This window comes from Rhinoraja longicauda, chromosome 3, assembly GCF_053455715.1.
Source record: "Rhinoraja longicauda isolate Sanriku21f chromosome 3, sRhiLon1.1, whole genome shotgun sequence".
Classification (NCBI taxonomy): domain Eukaryota; kingdom Metazoa; phylum Chordata; class Chondrichthyes; order Rajiformes; family Arhynchobatidae; genus Rhinoraja; species Rhinoraja longicauda.
The window spans coordinates 87,332,851-87,358,561 of record NC_135955.1 but is presented as its reverse complement, the minus strand read 5'-3'; the positions used below and the strand labels follow the sequence as shown (position 1 = coordinate 87,358,561).

Sequence of the window (25,711 nt, the reverse complement as noted above, 5' to 3'; positions counted from 1 at the left end):
CTCTAAACACATTGTAAAGGTGGTTGATGTAATTGATATTTAACATGGTGGATTCGGTACTAATCAAGCTGGCCGATTTGTCCTGAACAATGCTGGGCATCCAGGGCGTTGTTCAAACTGCTTACATCTGGTCCAGTGGAGAGTATTCCATTCCACTCCGATCGTGTACTGTGTAAAAGGTAGAAGGGCTTTCAAGAGACAAAGGTAAGCCACTGCCTCCCCAACCTCTAAGTTGCTTTTGTTGCCAAAGCATACAACCTAGCCTGCCCTGGTGAATGACAGCACCCAGAATGCTGACTGGACATTAGGTGACAGCAAAACTGTGGAACATCAAGTGGATCTGGTTTTGCCTTGCGGGATCTCCTACATTGCATTAAACAACAGTATAAATCAATTCATTTGTGTGGAACTGCAAAATAAATGAATTGCTGCAAAAACTCAAGTAGCCAATATTTTAATTTGCAAAATAAATAAATGAACAATTAGTTAAAGGCCTGGATAGAGTGAATGTGGAGAGAATGTTGCCACGAGTGGGAGAATCTAGGATCAGAGGTCATAGCTTCAGGATAAAAGGACGCACCTTTAGAAAAGAGACGAGGAAGAATTTCTTTAGTCAGATGGTGGTGAATCTGTGGAATTCATTACCACGGACGGCTGTGGAGGCCGTCAATGGTTATTTTTAAGGCGGAGATTGACAGATTCTTGATTAGTAAGGGTGTCGGAGGTTATGGGGAGAAGGCAGAAGAATGGGGTTGAGAGGGAAAGATAGATCAGCCATGATTGAATAGACAATAGGTGCAGGAGTAGGTCATTCGGCCCTTCGAGCCAGCACCGCCATTCAATGTGATCATGGCTGATCATCCACAATCAGTACCCCGTTCCTGCCCTCTCCCCATCCAGAGAATTGGCCTCCACTGCCTTCTGAGGCAGAGAATTCCACAGATTTACAAAAAAGATTTTTCCTCATCTCCGTTCTAAATGGCCTACCCCTTATTCTTAAACTGTGGCCCCTGGTTCTGGACTTCCCCAACATTGGGAACATGTTTCCTGCCTCTAGCGTGTCCAATCCCTTAATAATCTTATATGTTTGGCGGAGTTGACTTGATGGGCGGAATGGCCTAATTCTGCTCCTATAACCTATGAACTTTATTAGTTTTACTTGTGCATGTCAGGTAAGACGCGAGGACCAGAATTACATTCAAAGGAACATTTCCAGTATGCCTAACATTTATACCATGAAACCCAGAAGCAACGTGCTCCTTCAATGCTATCAAACTGGATAGAAACACCATACCTGTTTGATCGCAAGTGCGACTGCAAAATAGTATGCATGGCGGGCGATGAAGTTGCCTCTTGTCAATGATTCTTCCAACAGCACAGTGCAGATCCTGTATGACTCAACGGTATTCTGCGTGAGTAATGTTCAGATGTTTTTATCAGAAAACAAAGTTTAAGCCATCACCACCACATCTACCCACTTACCCACACCCCATGATCAAAGACTACTTAGCACAACTAGTTCTGTAGGCCAAGCATATTCAAAAGATTCATAGCTTAAGCTGATGCTCATAGTAATACAATCATAAGTCAGCATTCAATGTGACTTGTACCAAAGAAGCAAATGATATTTACTTTGGCTAATGATAACAAAAATATACCTGAATGTGGTTATGTGGCAGATATAAATACCAATAACTCAAGGGATACCATTTAAATCGGGACAAAGAGTTTGTACGTTCTCCCTGTGACCACATGGGTTTTCTCCAGGTGCTCTGGTGTCCTCCCACATTCTAAAGATGTACAGGTTTGTAGGTTAATTGGCTTCGGTAAAATTGTTAAATTGCCCCCAGTGTGAGGGCATAGAGTGTGTACGGGGTGATCGCTGGTTGGTGCGGACTCAGTGGGCCGAAGAACCTGTTAAGGGTGGAACAGAGGCATAGCGGTAGAGTTGCTGCCTTACAGCGCCAGAGACCCAGGTTCAATCCTGACAGTACGGAGTTTGTACATTCTCTCTGCAACCGTGTGGGTTTCCTCTGGGTGCTCCATTTCCTCCCACACTCCAAAGGCGTGCAGGTTTGTAAGTTAATTGGCGTCTGCAAATTGTTCCTAGTGTGTAGGGTATAACTAGTGTACTGGTGATTGCCGGTCGATGCGGACTCAGTGGGCTGTTTCCACACTGTATCTCTAAAAACTAATCTTAACATCTCAATTTCGAAGAAATTCAAGTGTCTAAAATGAGGCTAAAGTTTTACATTTGGTATGTGGATTCTGGTTAATTACAAACAGCTTAAAAGAGACAACGAACGAGAAGATTTTCTTTAATGGTGACTTTCCTATAGAGTAAGGAAATCTTACAAGTTTCAGTTGCTCATTGATTTAATCTCAGACAAACCCTGTACGAAAATGGTGCATGAGGGACTGCAGATGCTGGAATCTGAAGCAATAAACATTCTGCTGGAGCAATTCTGTGGATCAAACAGGGTCTGTGGGTGGAAAGGAACAGTCAACATTTTGGGTCAAACCCTGCATCAGCACTGAGAGTAGATGGGAGAGATAGTCAGTGGCTTCTTTAGACTTTATGCTTTAGAAATACAGCATGGAAACAGTCCCTTCGGCCCATCGAGTCTGCGCCAACCAGCGATCAGCCCATGCACTAGCATTATCCTACATACTAGGGACAATTTACATTTAAAGAAGCCAATTAACCTACAAACCTGTATGTCTTTGGAGGAAACTGGAGCACCCGGAGAAAACCCACAGTCACAGGGAGAATATACAGACAGCACCTGTAGTCAGGTTCGAAACCGGTCTCTGGCGCTGTAAGGCAACAACTCTACTGCTGTGCCAGCTGCTGTCTCACTATTTATAAGTGGGTATTTTCTCTCTCCAAACTTAGTCCTGATGTAGGATTTTAATCCAAAGCATCGACCGACCCTTTCCACCCAGACACTGCGTGACCTGCTGAGTTCATCCAGCAGATTGTTTCTTGCCCTTCTGAAAATGTTTTACACTTATAAACAATCCTCCTGCCTTTAGGTTCCTTGGGAGCTGGTATTTTCTTGTAGTCCCCCTTTCTCCATCGACAGTTGGCAACAACGTCAGCACCACTGACCAACAGTTTTCCAGGTACGGCAACAGATTTAAAGTGAGAAACGTTTGATGAATTTAGAAATTATTTACCAGCTTGTAACAGATGGCGAACGCCAGTATGTAAGTGTCTTTATTAAATTTTATTCCTTGATTTTTCATTTCCATTAGGGCACCCAGAGCACCTAGTCAAATAACATAGGAACACAATGATAGACGTTAGTGAATTAATCCTGACATAAATATCAACATTTTAGTTTTAAAACACAGGATTATCATACAACACTATACCAATAATAGTTACCCTATAGTCATCTACATGCCTGGTACTACCTGGTACTACCTATAATATTCTTGCAACTTTTTAATGTGGTATATGCATAGCACACACTTTTTCCAGTGCCAATAACCAATGATCAATTACTTCAAATGAAGGATTAAGCAAAGGTGCCTTCTGTCTATTCTTCATGAATTAATAACATTTTAACAAGTTCTTTCAATGTTGTGGTAAACATTTTACTCTTTAATATTCAATTAGCTTCAAAAACAAAAATGTGGGAAGAAGGCACTGGGTGAAGCAGGATCTGTGAAGGCAGAAAGGTATATGTTGATATTCTCGATTGAGACCCATCATCAGGACTGAGAGGGAAGTGGGAGGATTGGCAGTGGATGGCTGTATGAAGGGGGGGGGGGGGGGGAGGGGGATAAGATAGAGTATGGTAGGTGATAGATGGATGCAGATGGGAAAAGTGAACAAAGGGACAAGAAAAATAGGTGAACAAGTAAGTGGGCGTGGGAGGAGAGCACCAGGGATGTGGGTTACCTGAAACTGGAAAATGCAATGTTCATACCATCGGCTTGTAAGCAACCTAAGCAGATTATGGGATGTTGTTCTGCTAATTTGCATTTGGCCTCTTCGTAGCAATGGGAAAGCCTGAGGCCAGAAAGGTCAGGGTAGGAATGGGACAGACATTCCACCAGAAGCTCAAGATGGTCTTTACAGTCAGAGCATAGGTGCTCTACAAAACGGGTGGTCTCATCCATGCCTGGTTTCACCAATGTGCACATCGCGAGCACAGGATGCAGAAGACAGGTTGGAAGACTGTCCTCTGCCTTCTTCATTGCTTTGGAGAGGCCAGAGGCAAATTGCTGCTGTCGCACAGCTAGGAAAGTAAGTTGTGAAGACGATACAAGGAGAGTACAAAGCGATAAACAGAGTAAATAAGTGGACATTTATCTGGCAAATGGAGTATAATGCAGGAAAAATAAAATGGAAGCAAATATATAATTGGTGAGAGGTTACAGAGCTTTGAAATGCAGATGGATCTGGATAGCTGGGTGCATGATCACTCAAGACCAGTATAAAAGCACCACAGGGAATTAGAAAGGCTAACACAATGGTATTGTTTCTTGCTAGGAGTTCAACACAAAAGTAGAGAGGTTTACATTTCAAGTACATAGATCACATTTGGAGTATTGCACACATTATTGGACACCTTCTTTAAGGAAAGACGTTAATGCACTGGAACCAGTGCTGGGGGTTTTTACGAGACCAATATCTGGAATGGGCAAGCTGTTTTATCTGGAAAGGATGGACAGGCTAGGCTTGTACCTGCTGCACTTTAGAGGAGGACTTAATTGAGACTACACCAAGTTGGGCCCAAACCTCGCCTGCATTGGTGCAGCACCCTCTCCTCTCTCTCCCCCTCCCCTCCCCTCTCCCCTCCCCTCCCTCCCTAGGAGAAAGATTTAAACTTTAAAATGTGAATAACTTTAAAATATAACACTGATTTCAATGAAACTTCTTCCATTAGCACCAAAAGGACTTGAGTACGGTGGGCCTAAAATTGTCGAGCTATCGTATACTGTTTCGGCTGTAGTTCAGGAACAAACACACAAACAAACGAGAGTTTTAGTATATAGATGTGCAAGATCCATATGAATGTTGACTGGGTGGATGTGGAGAAGATGTTTCCTCATGAGAGAATCTAGAACTGTTTAAAAAAAAGCCATTAGAATGTGAGTTTTCGTCTCTCACTGGGTCACGAGTCTTTGAAATGCTCTTCCTAATAATGTTGTGGAAACAGAATCTGAATAATTTATGATAGCAGTAAATAGATTTGAGGGGATAAGTCACTGCAGGAAGATTGCAATGTGGAGTTGAGGTTACATCAGATAAGCCACAATTCCAAGGAGCCAAGCAGGCTTGGGTGACATCGTGGCGCAACTGGTAGTGCTGCTGCTGCTGCCTCACAGCACCAGAGACCTGGGTTCAATCCACTGAGTGGGATTTACTTGGGTGCTTCTTCTTATTTATTCTTCCCACATCCCAAAGATGTGCGGGTTTGTAGATTACTTGGGCACGATAAATTGCCCCTAATGTGTAGGGAATGGGTAAGAAGTAAGATAACATGCAATCTAGTGTGAATGGGTGATCCATTGCAGTGTGGATTCGGTGCACCATCCTGTATCTATAACTCAACGGAAACTCAACCTAATCCTGCACCTAATTTGTAAACTTCAGACGATATGAATTTCTGTATTGGTACATGGTGACTTGAATCTACAGCCTTGTTACTCCTGACTAAATAATGATTGCAAGGTCTGCACTTGGTAGGCCAGTATCCAATGACATACCCAATAATTTGAACAATTTGTTTTCCTTTTCACACTGGAAGGACATGATAGTGGTATGAAATAATGAACCATGGTTACCTACAAAACCTTTGATCAGAAGCCATCATAGTGCAATCTATTTTTTCCCAAAGCTCACTTACGCTCATAGCTTTCCTTCATGAACAGCATATCCATCAATATGTTGAATGACGTTGAATCATTGAAGAAACCCTTCAGATTCTAAAAAAAATAGATAGGCTTCTGTAGGAATAACATTAATGCACACAATATCCTACACCAGAGATTACCAAAGCAACATTCCAAATGCTGGATGATAGACAAATTCCTAACGTGAAAAGACAAACAAGATCATCTGGTTTATGGTTTAAGAATAGTATTCCTGATATCACTGTCCAATGTTAGGACATTCAGGCATATATAATTAAAGGCGTTGATTTACCCTGGCAGTACTGGTGGCTGAAAAAGCACAGAACATAGGTGATCAATCGTTAAAGTGGACTGGTGTTTTAACTTTTTTAATCTTTTCAGATGGAACATAGAAAAGTACCGCGAAGGAACAGGCCCTTCAGCCCACAATGTCTGCGTCGAACATGTTAGTAAGACAATCTCATCTGCTGCACATGATCCATACCCCTTCATTCCCTGCATATCCATGTGCTTATCCAAAAGTCCCTTAAACACCACTATTGTATCCCTTGACAAACACCCCTGGTAGCGTGTTCCAGTACCCAGCACCTTCTGTGTAAAAAGTGTTTTCCAGGAGATATGCAGGGTTTTTTCCCACACAGAGTGCTGGTTGCTGGAACGTGTTGCCAGCGACAGAGGGGAAGAGACTTGACAAGCTGGTCAGGAAGGCCAGCTCTGTCCTGGGTTGCCCCCTCGACCCAGTGGAGGCGGTGGGAGAGATGATGAACGCAAAGTTAACATTGATGCTGGACAACGACTCCCACCCCATGCAGGACCCTGTCACTGCACTGAGTTGCGCCTTCAGTGACAGACTATTTCACCCCAAGTGCGTGAAGGAGAGATATAGGAGGTCCTTCCTTCCTGCTGCTGAGACTGCACAACCAACACTGCTCCCAGCCGACGAGTCAACAGTAACAGTTAAGGAATACACAGTAAACTGATGACAATTTATCCTTGTCGTTACTTTTATTTATAATGAATGATCTCTTGATATCCACCTTGCTCCTGTAACACTGTAAATTTCTCTGGTGTGGGACGAATAAAGGAATATATACAATTAATAACCCGTGCCTGCCTTCTCCCCATATCCCTTGATTCCACTAGCCCCTCGAGCTCTATCTTACTCTCTCTTAAACCCATCCAGTGCTTTGGCCTCCACTCCCTTCTGTGGCAGAGAATTCCACAAATTCACAACTCTCTGGGTGAAAAAGTTCCTTCTCACCTCAGTTTTAAATGGCCTCCCCTTTATTCTAAGACTGTGGCCCCTGGTTCTGGACTAGCCCAACATTGGGAACATTTTTCATGCATCTAGCTTGTCCAGTCCCTTTATAATTTTATATGTTTCCAAAAGATCCCCTCTCATCCTTCTAAACTCCAGTGAATACAAGCCTAGTCTTTTCAATCTGTGTTCATATGACTGTCCCGCTATCCCAGGGATCAATCTCGTGAACCTACGCTGCACTGCCTCAATTACAAGGATGTTCTTCCTCAAATTAGGAGACCAAAACTGTACACAATATTCCAGATGTGGTCTTACCTGGGCCCTATACAACTGCAGAAGAACCTCTTTACTCTTATACTGAAATCCTCTCGTTATGAAGGTCAACATGCCATTAGCTTTCTTCACTGCCTGCTGTACCTGCATGCCAACTTTCAGTGACTGGTGTACAAGGACACCCAGGTCTTGCTGCACTTCCCCCTTACCTAACCTAACACCATTGAGATAATAATCTGCCTCCTTGTTTCTGCCGCCAAAGTGGATAACCTCACATTTATCTATATTATACTGCATCTGCCACGCATCTGCCCACTCACTCAACCTGTCTAGGTCACCCTGCAACCTCCTAACATCCTCTTTACAGTTCACACTGCTACCCAGCTTTGTGTAATCCGCAAACCTGTTAGTGTTGCTTCTAATTCCCTATTCCAAATCATTAATATATGTGGTAAACAGTTGCGACCCCAACACCGAGCATTGCGGCACTCCACTCGCCACTGCCTGCCATTCTGAAAAGGACCCGTTTACTCCTACTCTTTGCTTCCTGTCTGCCAACCAATTTTCTATCCATGTCAACACCCTACCCCCAATACCATGTGCTCTAATTTCGCTCACCAATCTCCCGTGTGGGACCTTATCAAAGTCTAGATACACTACATCCACTGGCTCCCCTTCGTCCATTTTACTTGTCACATCCTCAAAAAAATGCACTGTGATTGATGGGGACCTTGTTCCCATCAATCACAGTGCTTTATCTATTCCTTTTTAAACAGCAAGGTCTTACTCTAAAACTGCTACCTTCTAACTTCCGTTTTCTCCCTATTAGCCCTTTCAACAGACACCAAATCACAGAATCACTGTTGTTTCTTTCATGGAGATAGAAGTACAAGCTGACTCACAAGACTCTCACTGCACATTTGCTCTGAGACTGCTGACAAGAGATAGAGTACAAATTGCACTGCGTAATTTGATCAGGATAACAGGAGGTCAGTGATTTCTCACCTGCCAATTCTGGGTGAATGTTCACAATGTTGCAATAGTCAATTTAATGAAAAATGTAACAGTAATCAGCATATTAGGTTCAACAAGGGCATTGTGTGTGTATTCTTTCAAAGAGACTTCAGATTTCAGGGAAGATTACAGATCAACCTACACTTTTTGATTACATTTAATTCCAAGCATTTAAAATCATATTCAAATCGAATGTTGATGATCAAATTAAGTAGTCTCAAAAACATGTTAAATAAAATTAGCAGACCATTCAGCATCTCATGCCTTTTCCACTATTTAATGAAATCAGTGCTAATCTTTTGCCTTGGCGCCAATTTCCTGAACTCACTCATATTCATGGATTTTCTGATATCCAAAAATCTATTGATTTTTGTCTTGGATATACCGGGTTTCTACAGCTTTCTTGGTAAGTGGATTTTTAGAATTATACATTCTGAATAGAATTTCAGCTGAGCTGTATTTATTGTATTCTTAAATAATATAATAGCTTTAATTTAAAATACAATTTAAAAATAGTTCAACATTATAAACTGGTCATAAATGAATATCCTTGTGACTTGGTATTGAAATTCAGTGCAGCAAAGGGAAAACTCTTGGTCAAGTAGCCAAGGGAAGCCTGTTGTTAAAACATTTATTTTCATCTTTGTCCTGAATAACCCAGCCTTTATTTTGAGACCGAGAGTCCTGACCCAGAACGCCGAATGTCCTTTCCATCCCCAGATGCTGCCTGACCTGCTGAATTCCTGCAGCATTTTGTGTATTGCTCAAGATTGCAGCACCTGCAGATTCTTGTGTCTGTTCTTTGTGCTAGCTAGCCAGGGAAAGCATCATCCTTTCATCAACCCTGTCATGTTCCAGGATATTCTTACGTGTTTCAATAAGATCACTTCTCATCCTTCTAAATTCAAACATGTACAGCCCTATCTTAAGGCAAACTTCCACTCCAGGAATCAATCTTTAGTCTGAAGTAGGGTCCCAAACCGAAAACTCAGCTATCCACGTTCTCCAGGGATGCTGCCTCACCTGCTGAGTTATTCCAGCACTTTGTGTCCTTTCATTTCACTCGATCTCAAGTATATCTGTCCTCGGGTATGTGATGTTTAGTAAAAGATCTTTACTCTTTTATCAAAACCTTTTGCAATAGCGGCCAACATATTGGTTGCTTTCCTAACTGCTTGCCGTACAATCATATATCCTTTGTGCTTTAATGTACACAGGTTCCTTTGAAAACAGCTTGTGTTCAATCGCTGATCATTTAAATATACTCCACTTTTCTATTTTTCTAACAAAGCCATCAGTGGAATTGGCTCAAAATGCTGGAGTAACTCGGCAGGTCAGGCAGCATCTATGGAGAAAAGGAATAGGTGACGTTACAGGTCAGAACCTATCATAGACTCCCCGATTGGAAAATACATCCCATATTTTGTTAATTAAATAGAACACGATATAGTCATCAAGCCACAGTTCAGTCTGGCTGTTTGATGCCATCATAATGACCACCAGCTTCTTCATCCTTATCATTGTATCCAACTACAAGATCCATCCAGTTCTCATTTATAAAAAAGGGTACGATTGCCAAATAATGCATTAATTTTGCACATTAAAGGTAGCATTCTGAATATCACTCATTACTTCACCTGTTTTAACAACTAACTTCCCTGGTCTACTTGACCTAGTTTCCTTTTGTTGCTTTGAATTTAATTACCAAGTCACAAGGAGATTTATTTCTGAAAAGTTTATAATATTATACTATCTTTTGATTTATATTTTAAATTAAAGTTATTACATTATTTAAGAATATAATACAGCTGAGCTAAATTCAATATTTTTTGTTCTGACCAGCCAGGTGGGCAGATGTCTTGCTGTCAATAATGTGATAAGAAGTGGATCTTTTCATCTCCCTAAGGAGTGTAGAACCACTTAGTGCCTCTCTACCCCACTCAGTCATGTATGGCACCAGCACTTGACTGTGAAGATTTATGGAGCCCGCTGCGGTAAACCGTCTGCCTTCTATCTCAATTCAACTCCTTTGTTCACGCCGTTCCATTATTTTCAATGAACCCTTCATGAAAATAAAGCTGTCTTGCCTTTACCGAGCATGCTCATTACACAGACATTAGGATTTGAAAGAAAAATTCTGTTCAAGTAAAAAAAGTGACTGGAATTCAATCTCAACCCCCTGCATACGTCTCTGAACCACTTATGTTAAATGAAATTATCAGGACTGCTTGAATTAATGTAACATCTGCTAAACCACCATCTGTTCTTTAGCGTATAATGCAAGCACTCCACACAGATCCCCTCCCCCCACCCCCCTCCCCTTCCACCTCTATTCCTTCTTCCAGCTTCACAATTTGTAACTCTTTAATCATTTTGTCTCACACCTTCTACCTTTTCATCTCTGGCCTGTGTCCAAATATCTGCCTATCAAAACCACCTCTCATCTAAATCCACCTATTACCTGTCAGACTTTGTCCTGCCCCTCTTCTCTTTTAGCTCTCTTCCCACCTTCCACCCACCCCACTCCCCCCACAAAATCATTCTCAAGAAAGGTCCCAACCCAAAACATCACTTATCCATGTTCTCCAGAGATGTTGAGTTGCTCCAGCACTGTGCTTTTTCCCCCCACAAATATTACATTAGGTTTTGGTTGTTATAAATGAGATCATAAACTCCTATGCTTGAAAAGGCATATTCAGGCAGGTCAAATCAAGGTAGGAGTGTGTGCGTACACATATACACAGATGAAATTGGAATGAAGATTGCCTGCAGGTGAATTTGTAATGTAAATTGGAATATGTATGTTATGTGTCCATTAGAGATAAGCTTTCCATCTGGAGAGAAGTCTGTAATGGCATCAGAAGAAGCAGTGAGCCACAGATACTGCAGGGAGAAGTTGCCAGAACTATCGACTGACAAAACCGTAGAATTGACAAAAACTTTGATGCAGAAAAACAAAATGGCAGGACTTGCTGCCAGCGAGCTGATGCTGGGCAGCAGATTTAAATCCAATGCTGGGCTCCTCTCATGGTCAGAGAGGAGATACAGCATGGAGCAAGCTCACCAAGCCTGTATGAACCATCAACCACTCACCTACATTAATCCGATTATTATTTTTATTTTGTTCACGTTCTCAATCGATTCCCCCAGACTCTAAAGTGGTCTAAGTCCCCAGACTTAGACCACTAAGTGCAATTCACACTGATGTGGGCAAGTTAGGCCGGAGGGCCTGTTACCACATTGTATGACTCTATGGTCAATTAACCTAACAATCCTCATCTTTTTGATATGTGAGCGAAACCATAACACTCAGTGGAAACCCACAGGTTTCAAGGAGAACATGCAAACTCCACACTGACAGCACCCAAGGCCAGTATTGAACTCTGGGCACTGTGAGGCAGTGACTCTACTAGCTGTGCCACTGTATTGCCTAAAGGTTAGAAAAGAGACAGAGAGTGTTTCTCCATTACATTGAGTGGAGGACATGGCTGCGAAGGATTGAGGTACTTGTTGGTTTACTGCATTTTAAGTCTATGTTGTTGGATGGATCAAAAACATTCAATTTTTATTGATTTCTGTCCAAGTTTAGAGACTAACTTAGCAGTTACGTTTCATTTTGGTGGAGGGGCTACCTATGGGCCTTCCATGTGCTGATTCTTTAAGTCTATCTTCATAGGTTATAGGAGCAAAAATTAGGCCATTCGGCCCATCGTCTACTCCGCCTTTCAATCATGGCTGATCTATCTCTCCCTCTCAACCCCATTCTCTTGCCTTCTCCCCATAGCCCGACACTCTTACGAATCAAGAATCTGTCAATCTCAGCCTTAAAAATATCCATTGACTTGGCCTCTGTTGCAATGAATTCCACTAATTCACCACCCTCTGCATAAAGAAATTCCTCCTCATCTCCTTTCTATAGACAAGTTTTCCCTCACATTTTCCCCAGATGGACAGGTATCACAGACCAGAGGCTGTGGAGGGATACAAGCCAAAACTTAAATTAAGATGCGACAACTAGCAAAAATATGGTAAAGCTGTGCCTGCGCATTGCTAAAATACACAGAGAGTGAAAATGGCGATCGTGTCCAGACGTGTAATGTTTTGTTCTCCAACTTAATGCATGCTTTTGAGAATGATACTGAGTAGAAGGTATCATTAATTGGCGACGAGGAAAAACTTGTTTTGAAGTTTCGCCGGGTGACTTGCTGTTGTGGCTACCATGCCTACTTTTGGCTCAATAGGGGAAATTGATGTTGCACATGGCGACTGGGTGCAGTACGCCGAGCTCATTGAACATTACTTCCTAGCCAACGACATTACAGATGCAGGAAAGAAGAGGGCCATCTTGCTTTCCGTGTGTGGAGGACCAACGTACAGACTCATCTCAAGTTTACTTGCTCCACAGAAACCTGGGCAAGTCGAATATTCTGAGATTGTGTCAACAGTCACGAATCACAAGGTCCCGAAACCGTCGGTCATCGTCCAGCGTTACAAATTCAACTCTCGTCATCGTCAACCGGGTGAGTCAGTCACTGATTATGTGGCCGAGTTACGTCACCTCGCTGAACATTGTTCGAATCTCAATGAAATGTTATGTGATCGTTTGGTGTGTGGGATTGATGATGACTGCATTCAGCGTCATTATTGTCAGAAGCCACGCTAGATTTCGACAAGGCACTCGGTATCGCCACCGCTATGGAGACGGCAGACCGCAACACGGCTGATCTCCGTGACAGGAAACAAAAGCCAAGCCAAGCGATAAACAAAATCACGAAATCAAGGGGGCCTCACAGTGGTCAGCCCAAGCGGGGAACCGTAAGAGGATCTTCGTGTTATCGCTGTGGTGGCTCTCCCCACGCTGACCCGAACGACTGTCCAGCGAAACAGGTGGATTGTTTCAACTGCGGGAAGAAAGGGTATTTCTCACGGGTGTGCAAGTCGAGTGGGAAAAATGCTCAAGAGTGGAAGGAAAAAAACAGCAGAAAAAGCAGTCAGCCGGAAAAACGGCAAAAAGCCACCAACTGACCGAGGACCACCGAAATTCATCCAAGTTCATGATAGCGAATGGCATTCGTCATGTCAAAAGTGCGCCATACCATCCAGCAACCAATGGTCTCGCAGGGCGTGCCGTGCAGACGGTGAAGGCAGCGCTTCGCAAGATGTCGGGACCGCTGCAAACGCGTGACGCTCGATTCCTAATCTCATATCGTTCAACGCCGCAAACTTCTACAACGCAAACGCCGGTGGAAATGCTGATGAAAAGGAAAATCCGCACGTGTTTCAACATCGCGGTGCCAGATGAAAGAGCGATCATTGGTGACAAACAATTCTCGCAAAAGTTGCACCACGATTCACGCCCAGCTCGAGATTTTGAGGAGGGAGAGAGCGTGCTAGTGCGCAACTATACGAGAGGGGAGAAATGGGTATCAGGACGCATCGCAAAGAAGCTAGGTCCTGTCCCGTACCAGGTCAAGGTTCACGTCAACGGTGTAGAAATCTGGAAACATCACGCAGACCAGATTCTGAAACGCGAAATCGAGTTTTCCCACAACCAACGAAACGCGAGATTTGATAGATTTCGACATGGGTACGCCCACAGTGCGCGATGAAGACGTCAACGAAAGAAGCGTTGCACATGAAAATTTTGACGAAAGCAATCACGATGACACCGTCGAGGACGCGACATCAGAGCGCAACGAAGAAAGCAATTCAGGGCATAAGCAGTACCCAAAGTGAAATAGAAAGCAACCGGATTACTACGGATTCTGAAAACGGATGATTTTGACAACGGACTTGACTATACGGACTCGGTTATATGGACAATGTAAGCGCAATGAAAATTTGGTTATCATTAATGGAAAGGATTGTAGCATGAATACTCTTATTCGGCATTTTGGGTTGGTTAGGTTATTTGGTTGATAGAATTACATTGAAGATGATACTCACATTCAAAATAAGAATTAGATATGTAAACTTTGATTTGGATTTAATTGGGTACAAAATGATGCATGTTTTGGACTTACTTAATAGACAATAGACAATAGGTGCAGGAGTAGGCCATTCAGCCCTTCGAGCCAGCACCGCCATTCAATGCGATCATGGCTGATCACTCTCAATCAGTACCCCGTTCCTGCCTTCTCCCCATACCCCCTCACTCCGCTATCCTTAAGAGCTCTATCCAGCTCTCTCTTGAAAGCATCCAATGAACTGGCCTCCACTGCCTTCTGAGGCAGAGAATTCCACACCTTCACCACTCTCTGACTGAAAAAGTTCTTCCTCATCTCCATTCTAAATGGCCTACCCCTTATTCTTAAACTGTGGCCCCTTGTTCTGGACTCCCCCAACATTGGGAACATGTTTCCTGCCTCTAATGTGTCCAATCCCCTAATTATCTTATATGTTTCAATAAGATCCCCCCTCATCCTTCTAAATTCCAGTGGAATTGGAAACATAATGGATAAAGATCATTATGATATTGGATTGTTTTATATGTATTAGTATGCTTTAGATGGAAGAAAAGTATCACAATTCTAAGGGGGAAGATATGTGATGTATACATGCAACAATATGGTAAAGTTGTGCCTGCGCATTGCTAAAATACAGAGAGTTAAAATGGCGATCTTGTGTCCAGACGTGTCATGTTTTGGTCTCCAACTTAATGCGTGCTTTTGAGAATGATATTGAGTAGAACGTATCAGTGACCTTAATCAAAAAAGATTTACCTGGTCTTTCACCATCTCTTCAGCTGTTTCTTCGAGGCCCAATTCATAACATAGCCTTATAAACAAAGGTCCAAACCTAAATTCCCCAAAGGCCACGTTTCTGTTTTCAGCATGGTATCTGTGAGCAAACCAGCAATGGCACCAAATGAAATAAAATGATGAAAGCATCCATATTAGTTGTTAAAACTCCCAAAGACCATTGTTCCACTTTCTCTCTTTATTAATGATTTAGCTGATTATTTTTGCATTCATGGCATCACCTTATCCTCACACTAACCCAAATATGAGTATTTTAAATAACCTAATATTTTCCCCATTTTAACAAAAATAATTTGTGCCCTCAAAATTTGTAAGATGTACAAGAGAATTACTATAATGTTGGGAAGGAAGATAGACGTCAAACACATGGATACACAAGAAAAATACAAGCTGTTCCTCTCACACCAAAAAGGGTAGAGAGAAGCTTTGAGGAATGCATTCAAAATCCAGAGAGAAAACAAGGAGAAACTGTGTGGATGAGCCAGTAAACATAGGACCTTTTATTGCAATTGACAACAGAACCAGGGCAACAGGAGGAAAATCTATCATGATGAAGTGCGTTTTTTACGATCCTCAATGCACTCCCTGAATTGTGTGCTGTACCAGATACAACTGTAATTTTCGACGTGGAACACAAAATAGAATTACAATCCATGAAAACAAACAGATTAGTGGGACCTGCTGAACAGATCTTCCAAACTCCCCAACATAATCATGAAGGTATGAATGGCCTCCTTCGGTGCACTGCAAATCTGTTTTGTCAGCCTCTATTTCAATTTCAAACCCACTCCTTTCATCGTGACTCAAATCTGATTGAATATTCGACTAAATATTTCCAGCATTTATTAGAATAATTTCACGTTCCAGTCACTGCAAATTTTTACTTTAAACTCAATTTACATTGGAGATTTATGTTGCCCGAGGGTGTCTGAGTTTTAGGAGAGGTGAATTGAAAAAAACAACTGTCGGCACACATTATCTTGAGTCCTGATGAGGAAATATAAATAGTAATGAATACAAATATTTTCTTTATGCAATAATTCACAATTATGGGATAAATTAATGTTTTAAAAGCATACCTGTAAATTACATCCTTTGCTACTTCAACATCTGCTGGCATCTGGCACAAATGTAACAACATTTTTAAATCATCCCTGAGGATTAACTCATTCTTTTTTAATTTTTCTTCAATAGCTTTGAAATATTGCTCTGTAAATTGAACAAATTTATTGTGTGAAAGCAAGTAAAAATTGTTAAACAGCGACATGATCTATAAAATACGCACCTCAGCATTTTGTTGGTGAACCCTTGCCTCTTCGTGTTAATTTGTGAAATTCAGAGAAAACAATTGCCGTAAATTTAGAAAATCATTGGTAAAATATGTAAACAATTTTACATACAGGGGATGGGGGATGAAAGAAAGCTGGAAGAGAGGCCTGGCAGAAAATAGGTTGATTCAGCTGAGGAGGGTTTTTTTTATAGGTAGATTGGAGGGCTAAGGCCAGAGATGAAAAGACAGAAGGTGTGAGACAACAGGATTGAAGAGTTGAAGCGAGAGGAAGGGAAGGGAAAGGAAGGGAATAGGTGGAAGGGAGAAACAGATTTTGTTGGAGAGAGTAGAGTTTCGTCTAATGTTCATTTTATTGTTTTCTTACAATTTCTGTATCTGATATTATGAAATGTCCATCAGAGACAGAAATTAGAGTGAAACAAATAGATTTGATGTGAAAAGTTGTTCTTTTTCAATCTCTACAGGGACAAATCATACAAAATTTAAAAAACATTGAAATTCCTTCTGAGTTGCAATGCTTAAGAAAATGAGAGCAGCTTCATCTAATGGTAGAGACACTGGGAAACTCCTGACCTACTAGTGAACTGATCCTGATTCCTCAAAAATGTTTGCAATTCATTTGAAAGTAATAACATCCAACAGGGGCTGCCTGTCCTTTCAAACCTCAACCAAAAGACTATGTGTCACCTGATAGTAGGTCTTCCAATCTCACTATCATCATTGCTCAGCCTGATCCTGATGCTACCACACTGCATAAAGGAACCAATAGGGCCAGAAACAATAGTAAACTTTCTTTGGTCAGCTTGCCAGAGAGGCCGATTGTCATGAATGGAAAATCATTAGAAAGATGGTAAAATAGAAAGAGTGCAATTTATTTTAAAGCCATTTAATTTTGCAAATAGGATCAGAGTCACATGTTAAAAATTCTATCCTTAACAGCTCGACCCCAGTACACATTGTTTTTTTAAAGCAACAACAAAGTGCAAAATCATTGAAAAATAGATTGTTAACTCAACAAACACATGGCGGCACGGTGACTACGGATGCTGTCTGTACGTAGTTTGTACGTTCTCCCCATGACTGCATGGGTTTTATCCGAGATCTTCAGTTTCCACCCACACTCCAAAGACGTACAGGTTTGTAGGTTAATTGGCTTGGGTTTGTCTACTTGGTATAGACAATAAATAATAGGTGCAGGAGGAGGCCATTCAGCCCTTCGAGCCAGCACCACCATTCAATGTGATCATGGTTGATCATTCTCAATCAGTACCCCGTTCCTGCCTTCTCCCCATACCCCCTGACTCCGCTATCCTTAAGAACTCTATCTAGCTCTCTCTTGAATGCATTCAGAGAATTGGCCTCCACTGTCTTCTGAGGCGGAGAATTCCACAGATTCACAACTATCTGACTGAAAAGGTTTTTCCTCATCTCAGTTCTAAATGGCCTACCCCTTATTCTTAAACTGTGGCCCCTTGTTCTGGACTCCCCCAACATTGGGAACATGTTTCCTGCATAAGTGTGAAATGTTCCTAGTGTGTGTAGGTTTGTGTTAATGTGCGGGGATCGGTGGGTGGTCGGTGCGGACCTGGTGGGCCGAAGGGTCTGCTTACATGCTGAATCACTAAACTAAACTAAACATGTCTTATTAATAAATGTTCCACTGATAAGCAAATCCGTTTCACATTCAACTTATTTAATAAAATTCCTCACTTTTAAATCTCAAAATCTTTACAACAATAGAATGGTACAACTTACCTTTACTAATATACATCTGATTTGCAAGTGCAACCTTCTTCTGTTGGAAGTCCAGCAAACGTATCACATTGTCTGAGAGTAAATACCGTCTTGCTACAAATATAAAATAAACATCGATTGAACACATTTGTTTGTACTAATAAATAATGTACTGGTCAGCATTACAAAAATTTATTTCATAGAACTTTCCAAGTTAATTTTGGTAAAACATCTTAAAGAAAGACTTGATTCATTCATCCCTTCCCACTTAACCCACCCCCTCCCCAGGCACTTTCACTTGTAACCACAGGAGATAACATCTATCCCTACACCTCCTCTCTCACTTACATCCAGGGACGCCAATAGCCCTTCCAGTTGTTGAACAAAGGTTCACGTGCACCTCTTCCAAACTCTTCTATTGGATTTAATGTTCTAGATTTGACCTCCTTTACATTGGCAAGACCAAGCATGGACTGGACTAGGTTTCACCGAATACTTGCACTCTGTCCAAAGCCTGCTGGCGATCCCAGTTGCTAATCTTTTCAACTCCCATTCCCATACTGCCCTCACTGTCGTTGGCCTCCTCCATTGACAGAGAGAGGCCCAACACAAACTGGAAGAAAGTACCTCATCCCCTGTAGGCATGTGAATTTTCCGCGATTCCGCGGATTTCTGAGTTTTAAAAATCCATTTGCCGCGTTTTTTGCATGATTTCGCGTTTTTCACTTTGCCAAAATCGCGTTTACCAACGGAGAAATTGGATCGAAAAAAAGAAAGGAAAAAAAAGAAAATAAACGATGTACAGCAGCATTTCTCAACCGGGTTCCCCGGAACACTAGGGTTCTGTTGAGGTCGCTAAGGGTTCCGCGAGAAATAGCCGCTAATCATTGAAATCCGGACAAAATTACGAGAGCCCACTTGAAATCTCTGAAAGCCCTGGAGGTCTCCCCGAAAATGTGGCACCTAGGCTGGACATGGCAGCCAATCTCGACCTCATCTGGACTTCAACGGCCGATCTTCAAGGGTTCCAGAACATCAGTGGTGGAACAGTAATGAGTAAATATTAAATTTAAATGCAAGATTATATAACTAGATTAATTAAAATAATAAAAATGGTATTAGTTTACAGTGACATATTCACATTATTTTGGAATGTCAATTTTTACTTTTATTAAAAGAGACTTGAAACTGGTAATTTTGTGTGTAAATTTTCAAAAGTTTTCCAATTCTGTGGCCCCCCACTGAACCCCCGCAAGCACTCGGCTCTTTTCCTCCTTTTTTTTAACCTCACTCACCATGCCTGCCACTGGGTCGTTATCGATTAATAAAGATCCCCTGCCCTTTCACTCTTATTCTGCTTCACTTTAACTGCCTTTCCTACTCTATTTAACGACATCGACTGTCCTTCATTGACATTTCAACTCGACGTATATTATGAGACAAAATGCTGGAGTAACTCAGCGAGACAGTCAGCATCTCTGGAGAGAAGGAATAGGTGACTTTTTGGGTCGAGACCCTTCTTCAGTCTGAAGACCCTTCTCTCCAGAGATGTCTTCATTCCTTCCAGAACTGTCACCCATTCCTTCTCTCCAGAGATGCTGCCTGTCTCGCTGAGTCACTCCAACATTTTGTGTCTACCTTCGGTTTAAACCAGCATCTGCAGTTCCTTCCTACACACTCCACGTATATTATCTTCTGTTTGAACACAGGGCCTCTATCCTAACTCCTCCCAGTTCTCTCCTAATATGTCATGGGAATGCTGCATTTTGAACTCATTCATGCTCCAAACATACTGGCGCATATTGCTTTTATTCCTCCCAATTCTTAAACTTTTTTGTAAACTTAAGCAGCAGCTGTGATATTGCACATTTAATAGTATCTTGATCAACCCACAATCACTTAATATTTTTAATTCTTTTTTTTCCAGTTAAATGTAACAAATTATTTGGGAATTGAGTTATTTTTTTAAACCGAGATTTTACCCAGTATCAACCCCAAATAGCTTTAAACATAAAAGCCAAAGGGCCCATTTGCAGAAATGACACAATTCAAGATGATTTGGGATATTCATTAATGTATCTCAAATGGCTAATATAAAAAGCACTATAGATGCTTTCTTCATAAGAACACTTTGCACCCAATATTCTAGATGCATGCACGATTTATATTACCCATTAGCTCTAGCCTTTCATAGTCCTTGTCTCTTGCAATAAAGCTTTGATTGATAACAGCCTCATAAAGCCTTATCAATTACAAGATGGCCTGGACCTCAAATCTCCCTGTTTTGCCACACAATTTCCATTCATAAATAATTTTCAATAAAAAGCATTGTCTTGCATTCACTGACATTGAGTTCCATCCACCACGTCATTTCCCCAGCTTATTAACATCCCTTTGATCTTCAAAAGATATGATTATAACCTCCGTATATTTCTGCACTAGTCCACCCAAGCCTAAATACAAGAGAGATTTGCAAGAGAGATTTGAAGGCGCTCGACATCGATGTGGAGTCCTGGGAGAGCCTTGCAACTGACCCTACGAGGTGGAGAGGTACCATGAACCAACATCTCAAAATGGGGGAAGAGAAATTGATGAACGCAGCGGCAGACAAGCGGGCACGCAGAAAGGAGCACAGCAACTTCAACAGACCAGAGACCACACACAAATGTGACCTTTGCGACAGAGACTGTCACTCCCGCATTGGTCTCTTCAGAAACAAGCGACGCTGCTCTAGCCGAGGTGTGGAGCAAGCAGCCAACTAGGATGCATCACCCATGGTCGGCCATGACCGAGGGGGCCTAAGAAGTCCACCCAAGCCTAAATACAAATTATTACAGCTAATCAGTCTCTACAGGACCGTCATTATTAGCCCATTCTGCTTCGACTTTAGTTTTAAACCCCTCTTCCTAGTTGTATTACTACCCTATCAAGCAGTTTGATGATCACCAAAACCATTACAAAAGTATAGCTGAATGCTCGGAGGAAATGAGAAAGATGCAATCTTGAAGCAAAGTACACAAATTCAATGTACTATCACATACATAGAGCCATGCACCGATCAGCCAAAACATAGAAAATAGGTGCAGGAGGAGGCCATTCAGCCCTTCGAGCCAGCACCGCCATTCATTGTGATCATGCCTGATCATCCCCAATCAATACCCGTGCCTGCCTTCTCCCCATATCCCTTGATTCCACTAGCCCCTAGAGCTCTATCTAACTCTCTCTTAAATCCATCCAGTGATTTGGCTTCCACTGCCCTCTGTGGCAGAGAATTCCACAAATTCACAACTCTCTGGGTGAAAAAGTTGTTTCTCACCATTGTTTTAAATGGCCTCCCCTTTATTCTAAGACTGTGGCCCCTGGTTCTGGACTCGCCCAACATTGGGAACATTTTTCCTGCATCTAGCTTGTCCAGTCCTTTTATAATTTTATATGTTTCTATAAGATCCCCTCTCATCCTTCTAAACTCCAGTGAATAGAAGCCTAGTCTTCCCGCCATCCCAGGGATCAATCTCGTGAATCTACGCTGCACTGCCTCAATTACAAGGATGTCCTTCCTCAAATTAGGAGACCAAAACTGTACACAATATTCCAGATGTGGTCTTACCAGGGCCCTATACAACTGCAGAAGAACCTCTTTACGCCTATACTGAAATCCTCTCGTTATGAAGGCCAACATGCCATTAGCTTTCTTCACTGCCTACTGTACCTGCATGCCAACTTTCAGGGACTGGTGTACAAGGACACCCAGGTCTCGCTGCACCTCCCCCTTACCTAACCCCATTGAGATAATAATCTGCCTCCTTGTTTCTGCCGCCAAAGTGGATAACCTCACATTTATCTATATTATACTGTATCTGTCACACATCTGCCCACTCACTCAATCTGTCCAGGTCACCTGCAACCTCCTACATTCTCTTCACAGTTTACAGTGCCACCCAGCTTTGTGTCATTACCACCCAGCTTTGTGTCATTATGACCTGATGAGCCAAAACATTATGACCACCTGCCTAATATGCTGTTGATCCTCCGTGTGCAGCCCCATACGCAGCAGGGTGCGATGCACTGTGTATTGTGACTCATTCCTCCCGTGACCACCATTAAAATTTTCTGTGACTTGTGCCACAGTAGACCTTCTGTCGGTTCGGACCAGAAGGGATATCCTTCGTCGCCCTCGCGCATCGAAATCCCTTGGGCGCCTAACACCCTGCCTCCGGTTTGTCACACCTCGGACCACTGTCGCTAGGTACTCACCACAGCTGACTGGGAGCACCCCACAAGCTCTGCCGTTTCAGAGATGCTCTGACCCAGTCGTCTGGCCATAACAATTTGGCCCTTGTCAAAGTCGCTCAAGTCTTTACTCCTGCCCATTTCTCCTGCATCCAACACATCAACTTCAAGAATTGACTGTTGACTAGCTGCCTAATATATCCCACCCCTTGACAGGTGCCATTGTAACAAGATAATCAATATTATTCACTTCGCCTGTCTGCGGTCATAATGTTTTGGCTGATCGGTGTACAGATCCTTGACGTTATGATTACCCAGTATTACTGTTATTAATTCAATTAATTGATTATTATTTGTTTATCTGTATGTTATTGCATTGATGGGACAGTTTGGTTGCAGCGCTCTTGCAGAATTCTTCATTATGCTGAAATGAAGAATTTCATTGTTCTCTTTGACAATAAACATTATTTTGACTTGTCCCTTAATATCCCCTTTGCCTTGTATTAAGATTGTTGTCATTTAATATCTCCTGTTTTAGATGATCTAATGCAAACCCTTTTGTTCTTTTTTCTTTCCATTCCCTAAACCTTAACAATTTCCAGCTCCAATGAAAGGCAGAATTGACTAGTCCCCTAATCATCTGACCACAGCAACAATCATAATCCTAATTAACTTTCCAATACCATTAACAATCACCAAAACCTAGAAAGTATCACTAATACTATTCAGTGGGTTGAAGATTACCATCGTCCTTATTAACAATCTAAATCATGATAGGGTATGTAGGAACTGCAGATGCTGGTTTACACCGAAGACAGACACAAAAAGCTGGAGTAACTCAGAGGGAAGGCAGCATCTCTGGAGAGAAGGAATAGGTGATGTTTCGGGTCGAGACCCTACTTCAGACTGTTCGGAGAAGTCAATTTCATACTGCTGGGGTGTAAGCTTCCCAAGCGATATATAGGATATATAGGGGTACTGTATATATAGGATACACTACTATGTCTGCTGTTCCAGGTGTTACCTTCTCCTAGCTAACAATGGTCTATTCTACATTTTCCTTGATGTTCATCTCTTTTGATCTCTTACACTTCCTTATCTCTGTAACTCCCTCTCCCCTGACGCTCAGTCTGAAGAAGGGTCTCGACCCAAAATGTCACCCATTCCTTCTATTCAGAGACGCTGCCTATCCCGCTGAGTTACTCCAGCATTTTGTGTCAAATCATGATAGTGTTCTGATATTACAAGATAAAGCATGCTTGCTCTAAGCAACACTTTGCAGGAACTTTTATCATATCATATCATATCATATATCTACAGCCGGAAACAGGCCTTTTCGGCCCTCCAAGTCCGTGCCGCCCATTGATCCCCGTACATTAACACTATCCTACACCCACTAGGGACAATTTTTACATTTACCCAGCCAATTAACCTACATACCTGTACGTCTTTCTACTTTAATTTATTCAGTTTTGACTTGAACTTTAAAAAAATAGTTAACTTGTCACTGAAGAAGGGCCCTGATTCAAAACATGACCTATCCATACCCTGCACTGATGCTGCCTGACCTGTTGAGTTCCTCCAGCACTTTATGCTTTGCCATTGTCACTGGCCATTGGGAAAACATTTCAGCTACATACCTTTAGAAAGGAGATGAGAAGGAAATTCTTTCGTCAGAAGGTGGTGAATTCATTGCCACAGACAGCTGTGGAGGCTGTCAATGGATTTTTAAGGGGGAGATCGACAGATTCTTGATTAGTACAGGTGTCAGGAGTTATGGGGCGAAGTCAGGAGAGTGGGGTTGAGAGGAAAAGAAAGATCAGCCATGATTGAATGGCAGAGAAGACTTGATGGGTGGAATTGCCTAATTCTGCTCCTAGAATTAATACATTTATGCCAATGCTCTCCTGCCTCCCTGAGTTGCTCCAGCACTTTGCATTTTTTTTTGTAAACCAGCATTTGCAGCTCTTTGTGACTTATCTTTGTTATCAAGTTATACCACAAGTTATCTTTGGAAGTGTTGGGCGATAGATGACGTTAATTTAAAAACTCGTCCATTATAATGTCTTTGCAAAAGCCTTTTTTAAAAAAAAATTGTGTGCATTGGCAAGGAGCTCAGTCTGTGCTCTTTAAGGGGGAGGGGGGGTTGTCGAATGCGTGCAACACTAATGCAACTGCACTGTGTGGAGGAAGAACTGCAGATGCTGGTTTACACTTGTAGACTCAAAATGCTGGAGTAACTCAGCGGGACAGGCAGCATCTCTGGAGAGAAGGAAAAGATGACGTTTTGGTTCGAGACCCTTCATCAGCCGTCTGGACCGGAAGCGTCACCCAATGCAACTACAAGTTACAGGAGTAGAATTCGGCCATTCTGCCCATCGAGTCTACTCCACATCTCCTCAAACCATTCAATCAAGTCAATGGACGGCCAGGTCTGAAGTCTGAAGAAGGAACTCGACCCGAAACGTCACCCATTCCTTCTCTCCTGAGATGCTGCCTGACCTGCTGAATTACTCCAGCATTTTGTGAATAAATACCTTCGATTTGTACCAGCATCTGCAGTTATTTTCTTATACTATTCAATCAAGGCTGATCTCTGCCTCCTAATCCCATTTTCCAGCCTTCTCCCCAAAACCTTTGACACCCGTTCTAATCAAGAATTTGTCTATCTCTGAGACTGTTGAGATTTGGTCCACCTCTCACACTGGTAGTGGAGGATTGGGGGGTGGGGAGAGAGAGGAGCGAGGTGTTGCTAATGCAGCGAGACCCCGCCGGTCGATGTTTCTATGTCTAGTCTTGTCGGCCCGGTTCCCCTCGGCACTCACCGCAGCGCCGGCAATCCCGCGTTTCCCTCGGCCGCGGCCGCATCGCCAGCTCCCGCGGGATGAGGCCGAGCGCCCGCCTCACAATCACCGCCATTTACGTCCCGGCCCTAGCCCTGGGTATGGGCCTGGTCCTGGTCCTGGCAACGACGGCCGGGCCTCACTTCACCCCCCCGTCTCCCTCCTCCTCCCCCGTGACCTTTGACCCTCCGCGGGGAGAGATCTGTGACCCTCTGCACCCGTTCACCACGCACTGCATTCCGTCAATTTGTTTTTAGTGCGATAAGATGTTTAATAGTCGTCAGCCCGGTTTTTTTTAAAAACAGGTTTTGTTTTTTAAAATTTTTGCGACGGTCGCGGTCGCCTGTCATCGGCGGGTTGCAAGATGGCGGCGGCGTGGTTACGGCGATGCTCGTTGCTGGGCAGCTTCGGCGGAGTGGCGGGGCGGCCAGGT

At 42.6% G+C, this 25,711-nt stretch overlaps 2 protein-coding genes across 4 annotated transcripts in view; one reads left to right on the top strand and one right to left on the bottom strand.

The window, feature by feature from the left end:
- Window positions 1-25,438, bottom strand: part of ptcd2 (pentatricopeptide repeat domain 2) — a 31,510-nt gene extending 6,072 nt beyond the window's left edge. Inside the window, exons 1-7 of one of the 2 annotated variants that reach the window (XM_078397065.1) lie at window positions 25,261-25,438; window positions 18,227-18,319; window positions 16,260-16,389; window positions 15,142-15,259; window positions 5,865-5,943; window positions 3,181-3,272; window positions 1,295-1,408 (exon numbers count right to left, since the gene is read on the bottom strand). In XM_078397065.1, the coding sequence (XP_078253191.1) occupies window positions 1,295-1,408; window positions 3,181-3,272; window positions 5,865-5,943; window positions 15,142-15,259; window positions 16,260-16,389; window positions 18,227-18,319; window positions 25,261-25,354 (720 nt within the window). In that variant the 5' untranslated portion in view covers window positions 25,355-25,438. Of the gene's footprint in view, window positions 1-1,294; window positions 1,409-3,180; window positions 3,273-5,864; window positions 5,944-15,141; window positions 15,260-16,259; window positions 16,390-18,226; window positions 18,320-24,075; window positions 24,685-25,260 lie in introns of those variants that run through there. The other variant, XM_078397066.1, reaches the window with a different exon arrangement.
- Window positions 25,439-25,620: 182 nt separating this feature from the next.
- mrps27 (mitochondrial ribosomal protein S27) overlaps window positions 25,621-25,711 on the top strand; it is a 72,555-nt gene continuing 72,464 nt past the window's right edge. For both annotated transcript variants that reach the window (XM_078397063.1, XM_078397064.1), the window contains exon 1: window positions 25,621-25,709. In XM_078397063.1, the coding sequence (XP_078253189.1) occupies window positions 25,643-25,709 (67 nt within the window). In that variant the 5' untranslated portion in view covers window positions 25,621-25,642. The remainder of the gene's footprint in view (window positions 25,710-25,711) is intronic.